Here is a 6253-nt window from a genome sequence, read left to right on the forward strand (position 1 = left end):
AAACAGCTTCACAGAATATAATAGAAAGTGAATTGATTGCGTATTTTGTGGACGGAACAAATAAGTTTTTNAAAAAAATAAACGTTTTCAAGAATTATCTTCTCTGAAATTCTTGATGCTTTTTTTTCTCTCTTGTGACAGGATACCAGGCTTCTCAGGTCCAGTATGGAATGAGCAGAATGAAGAAGATCAGGATTTGGATTACTCTAATGAAATCCCAGGTAAACAACCGCCCTCTGGAGGCTTGCAAGCCAGAAGGATAAAAGAGGACTCGGCAGCCTACAAGAATAGTAGTCAACTGCAGTGGGTTGAAGGTTTCAAACAGGTTGGTTTGTTGGAAATTCCTTTGCCCATCTCGTAGCATCCAAATCAATACACACTGCTGGGAGCGGTGCGAAACAGTGTTTAAAGTTGCCAATTCAAATTCTCCCAGGGCTGCCCGTTTGATAATTTTAAATACGGTCCTTTTTCAGGGATTGCTCCCGAAAACGTGCTCCCGCTCCCTGTTTATAAGGCAAGCCCTCGGATTCGATGCGACGCTCAACGCAACTTCTACTACTAGTAATCTCAGCATCCAGGCTCTAAATTTGCTTTTGTGTTCTGTTGCTCGATCCTGATTCATACTGATTCACATTTGGGTTAGGTGGGGAAAGATGTACTGTTATTCTCGTACATTGGGACAAAGTTGCATTTTGTTGATTGACCCTGCTGCAGTGTCCTCCGTTCTGATATTGTAATGGGTTGCTTTACAGACGCCCTGTGAGAGCGTTTACGAGAACTGCACAGATCAACACAAGCAAACATTGATCATGGCAGGTACATTGACGTAAATACTATCCATTTTTCATCCTTTTTCCGCGGAACTACTGCATAAACTTTCAAATGTGGAGTTTCTGAAAATCAGTCCAATAATAGGGCTGGTGCTTGTGTATTGTTGCACTTATATTATTGAAAGCTCTGTGATGTTATTCCGACCCATAGAGCAACGTAGAGCAGGTAGACTGATTTATACGTCCCATTCCACATCACCTCTTCCAGTCGGTGTCAGTATTGGCACTCCAGTACGATTTGCACTGTTTCAAGTCTGATTTAAACCTCATTCCCCCTGTTTTTGCTTTGATAAGATCATGGTTCATTTTTGCTTCAGAAATTGACATCTGTTCTTATATCAAAACCGCAGTTCTTTAGCTGTGTTGTTTCAGGCCTCGAAATTAAAATTCAATTGCAGTTGTGCTCTGAACATAGGCTTAATATTTTTATATGTTCCATTCGTCCACACACACAGTGACTGCACTTTACACTATGCACTGCGCGGAACTTTGGGATGTCCTCCTGATGTGAAAGGCGTTATACAAATCTAAGGATAATTATTACATGCTACACAATTAATATTTCAGGAAGTTTGTGGAACCGATTCCCACAAAGTAATGCTAACATTCTGCCGATCAAAGCCACCAGCAGATCCGATCTTTTTGATGATCCATGTTACATGAACACACAGACTGTGGAGAAAACAGATTTTACTGGCAAGAACATCACAGCAGTTCAAGCCTCTGCCAACACATATAGAGGTGAGTACAATGTGTACATGTTCTTGCAAAGCCTGGAGCTATATATCCAAAATTACACTACCACCAATATAGATATTATATTTTCAAGCTTCCATTTTCAATCAAGTCTCCTCTAAAGCTTAGATTTTACAATACAGGTAATAACCATTGCCTACATTAACAAATAATAATAATTTTTGCATTTGATAGAGCGCCTTATCACGTCTTCCAGACATCTCAAAGTGCTTCACGGAATATACTGCGAAGTGAATTGACTGTATTATTGTGGGCGAAAGGCGGTAGCCAATTGCGCACAGCGGTGTCCCACAAGATTGAGTGAGCAAATGATTGTTTATTTAATTATTAATTGCAGAACATATTGAAGTTGCTCCGAACAATGCAACAATCAACTGTCCTACGAATGCCCCGTTACCCACGAGTCCGTCTTCCATGAAAGAGCAGCTGGTGAAGGAAATCTGGTACCACGGGAGGATGAGCAGGCAGGAAGCTGAAAGGCTGCTACTAAATGATGGTGACTTTCTGGTGCGGGAAAGCATGACTACCACAGGACAGTATGTATTGACTGGGTTACAGGGAGGACAAGCCAAGCATCTGCTACTGGTCGACCCTGAAGGAATGGTAAGATTCAGTGATGCACCAGGAATTCGTTTCATCGCTTCTTAAGGACTTTTTCTTTTTCGACGAGCGCATTATTTGCAAATCATAGGGAATCTTGTCGGAATTGGTATTATTACCATTATTACTAATCTGCAACATTAATTCAATGAAAATACTTCATTTTAAAAATACATATTTTAATACATAGAGAAGGCCATTCAGGCCATTGAATTGGGCCCATACTGAAATATGCCTTTCTAGGGCACCACAATCCAGATTATTATTAGGTTTACAAGAAAGAAAAGCTCCTCATTTTAAGGTAACTTTTTTTAAATTCCTTTTTATAGCACATTTTGATAAAATGTCCAAAAATGTATCAGGAAGCACACTGTCTCTGGTGCAGAATGTAACTATATTTAATTAGGATGAAAATAAAGTGAAAAGTGTAACACTATAAATTGATTTACTTTGGGAATTAGATCTAATTTGGTCGGGTGGTTCAGTTGCTGGAACAAACTGGAGTTGTCTGCAGTGAACTCTGTCGCAATGACCTCAGGCACAATGCTTAGCTGCGTTTTTTTTTTGTGAGAATAATAATAATAAGAAGAAGAATATCTTGCGTTTATCATTTTAGTTTCATTCACTTGTGAGCTGACGTGATCATGTAGCCACTCGATAAGGTTATTACGCACAAAATGTCGTACATGCATGGTAACAGAGAAACAGATTTAAATGAACTCAATGATGCTTTCTCTGCGTCTACTGTAGTTAGGCATAAACAAAAAAGGCAGATACTATCCTTTGTTAAGTACGCCCCAAAATAAATATAACTTGAAAACCATTCAGTCGCTAATTTAAATTAATTACCCCACTTTAGAGCTATCAGTCAGTTGTATGGATGGGGCTTGCTTAACGTTTGTCAGCAAGGTTTTTAGCTACTTGTAGTTATCTATATGGTATGTCAATGTGTTATCAAGAATCTGCCCCCATTGTTAACAATCCGACCAATACAAGTGTATCTTCCAAATGTATTCATGACATTAATTTAACCATTTCATTTTTTTTCCCCGCTAATTCTATCTAGGTGAGAACCAAGGACCATATATTTGACAGTGTGAACCATTTGATCAGTTATCACGTGGACAACCATCTGCCAATCATCTCACCAGGACATGAATTGTTTCTTAAAAAGACTGTCAAGAGCAAACAGCAACTGTAGGATAAAGAGCTTCGTCAAGTGAGGAATTCACTTCTGAATGGTTTTAGCCATTTGCATTTAATCAGTGAATGCAAGTCAAATTATTATCAGATTGCTCTCTGTCAATGGAGCACCATTGGCTTGAGAATAGTTTCATACAAGAGGTAAAAGTCCAGAAAAGTCCACTTTAGGACGCAGTGGTCACGGAATCACTTTGTACTTTTGAATGAGAAAAAGTGTTTGCTATGAGAAGATAATACATTTAATATAGTCCATCTACGTATATAATAAATGATATTTTAGGAACATAAATCAAGAAATAGCAACAAGATGTAACCATATATACTGTACAAATGTTTTTTTTCATTTCTAAGCACAACTGGCATTGAGAACATGCAAAATCTGATTCTAATCAACCGCAGGCTATAAGAAAAAATGTGCCTTGATTCTAATGAGTTTGATAATATAAACACGCTTTTTATCAAAAAAAATCTTTCTTGAAAATGCTGTGCTTTCATTTGCTGTGAACACAATCCAATGTTTGTTTCAATCTATTTCACTGCCTTTACACCAGAATTCTGGGAAGCATTTTCTAAAAATGGAATGAAGTTTAATACTGCTTTGTTTTGTGCCAATACAGTTTGCAGTAACAAATCTCTTATTATTGCTTTCAAAGCACTTTACTAATGCAGGGCTTTACTTTATTCTTTATTTATGATATTACCGAGATTTATTGCAAATATACACATATAAAACAAATCAAAAAATCATATTTCTAAAGGAGAATTGTTTTTCACATTCATATTATCGACTATTGCACCGGAGCTGATAGAATTGAAACTAGCAGTTTCAGAAACTGCGTTGGAACAAACATAATTTTGTAAGTCATAAATGATATCTCGTTAGTGTGGCTAATTTTGGATTTTGTTGTTAATTAGAGAAGTGTATCGGTTAGCTGTTTTCTTGTAAAGGATAAACCAATAGATAAAATAGAAACTCAAGAGAAGAAGAATATTTTTAGCTGGGCTTCAACACTGGAGGGTGAGTATCAACGTGACGATCATTTTCACCCTCGCAGTGCACTCTTGTGCAGCTTCTAGAATTGGTCTATTTCGTTCTTTTATCACAGTCACGGTTCAACTTCACAGCAGACTTCAAAGCACGGATACAAAATGCTGTATCACAGTTGCATGACCAACAGCATTTAATTGACATCTGTTTACTAAAGGAAATCGGTTAATAAAGTATTTTTAAATGCTTAAAAGGTGCACGTGTTCTATTCCAGTGTATAATTTATAAATAGAACTTTTGTGCAGCTTTGCTGCACATTTTTGTGAAGAATAAAGTTATTTTGTTGACTGCTGCCTTAAAGCTTTGTTTGTCTTGCACAGCAAAGTATGCTAAGCATCGGTACAGATGATCATTCTGTGAAGCGTCACACATTACAAGTTAACTGATCATATTATTTCATTTTGATATTTTTAATGTTGCAACAAAGCTTTTAACGAAAGCTGAAAATTATAAATGAATTTGTTGACAGACAGCAATATTATACGTGCGGAGCAAGGACAGAGTTAGTGGTGCTATAAGAACATAAGAAATAGGAGCAGGAGTAGGCCATTCAGCCCCTCGAGCCTGCCCCGCCATTTAATAAGACCATGGCTGATCTACTAACCTAATTCCATTTATCCGCCCTATCCCCATATCCCTTAATCCCTTTAGTTTTTAAAAATCTATCGATATCAGTCTTCAATATGTTCGATGACTGGCATCATATTTGGGCTACGGAGCAAAGAATTAGTCTCATTTACTGCTCCAGTTCTTTAGCCAAAGACCTCTGCTGAAAAAACACATACATCAGGTGATGATAGGATCAGGCTCAATCGTGATACCTCCAGGGACATTATCTGGATATAACTTGCTATCCAGGTTTACACTGGGTGATAAATTGACAGGTACTTGTGTAACCATGCTCCAGCATAACTCAAGCCCTTCACTGAATGAAGAAACCATAGAGGGGAGACAATTAGGACAAAAGATATACCAATAATTGCAGCCATGTGTCAATTTTTGCAGGTTGACAGATTTGAAAGCACATGGGATGCTAAGACTACATTTTTCTGCCGCGAAAGCGGTGTTGGGTGTTTTTCGCCCAGCAATAATCGTACCCCACAATATCTAAAACAACATCTTGGGAAACCTCATGGAAGGAGACTTTCTCCCAACGTCCCGGCCAACAATTTTCCATTTGAAATTATAATACTCGAATTTGAAACATCGGGTAAAATTCCAATTGGGTCGAGATTTGCTCTTATCAATGGAGCATTTTAGATCGTCCAGAATTTGATAAATGGTTGAACTCAGTCTTAACTTTGAAGCCAATTTTCTGTAGTTTCTTGAAAGGACATACAGAAAAACGGCATAAAAATTAAGATGTATTTTACTAAATTGCAATACTTATAGACACTGAAATAATAAGTAAATAGAGTAGATCTGTGGGTAGATCTGTGCAGTCCTGTAGCTCAGTGGTTAGAGCACTCGCTTTGCAAGTGAGAGACCTGAGTTCAATTCCAGGCAGAGGGCGAAACCTTGGGCAAGTTTCCTTACTCCACACACCTAATAATAATCCCTCCAAAAAACAAAACAATAATAATAAATTGGTCATTTTCAATCTACGACTGTTTGTGGGACATTGCTGCGCGCAATCGGCTGCCGCGTTCGCCCACAAATATACAGTCAATTCACTCTACAGTGTGTTCTGTGAAGCGCTTTGGGACGTCCTCCCGACGTGAAAAGCGCTATATCAAATGCAAGGATTATTATTATTATTATTATCGAGTTGCCGCACTTTACTTATAAGACATCTTGAGACATTTAGGTGCCGTAT

At 37.9% G+C, this 6253-nt stretch overlaps 1 protein-coding gene across 7 annotated transcripts in view; it reads left to right on the forward strand.

Annotated features, from left to right (window-relative positions):
• Positions 1 to 4717, forward strand: part of LOC103187006 (SHC-transforming protein 1) — a 41802-nt gene extending 37085 nt beyond the window's left edge. For all 7 annotated transcript variants that reach the window (XM_007906345.2, XM_007906331.2, XM_007906338.2 and 4 more), the window contains 5 exons: positions 142 to 325; positions 753 to 816; positions 1398 to 1571; positions 1924 to 2189; positions 3253 to 4717. In XM_007906345.2, the coding sequence (XP_007904536.2) occupies positions 142 to 325; positions 753 to 816; positions 1398 to 1571; positions 1924 to 2189; positions 3253 to 3387 (823 nt within the window). In that variant the 3' untranslated portion in view covers positions 3388 to 4717. The remainder of the gene's footprint in view (positions 1 to 141; positions 326 to 752; positions 817 to 1397; positions 1572 to 1923; positions 2190 to 3252) is intronic.
• Positions 4718 to 6253: the final 1536 nt, after the last annotated feature.

The sequence above is a fragment of the Callorhinchus milii genome, unplaced genomic scaffold, assembly GCF_018977255.1.
Source record: "Callorhinchus milii isolate IMCB2004 unplaced genomic scaffold, IMCB_Cmil_1.0 Scaffold26, whole genome shotgun sequence".
Lineage (NCBI taxonomy): Eukaryota > Metazoa > Chordata > Chondrichthyes > Chimaeriformes > Callorhinchidae > Callorhinchus > Callorhinchus milii.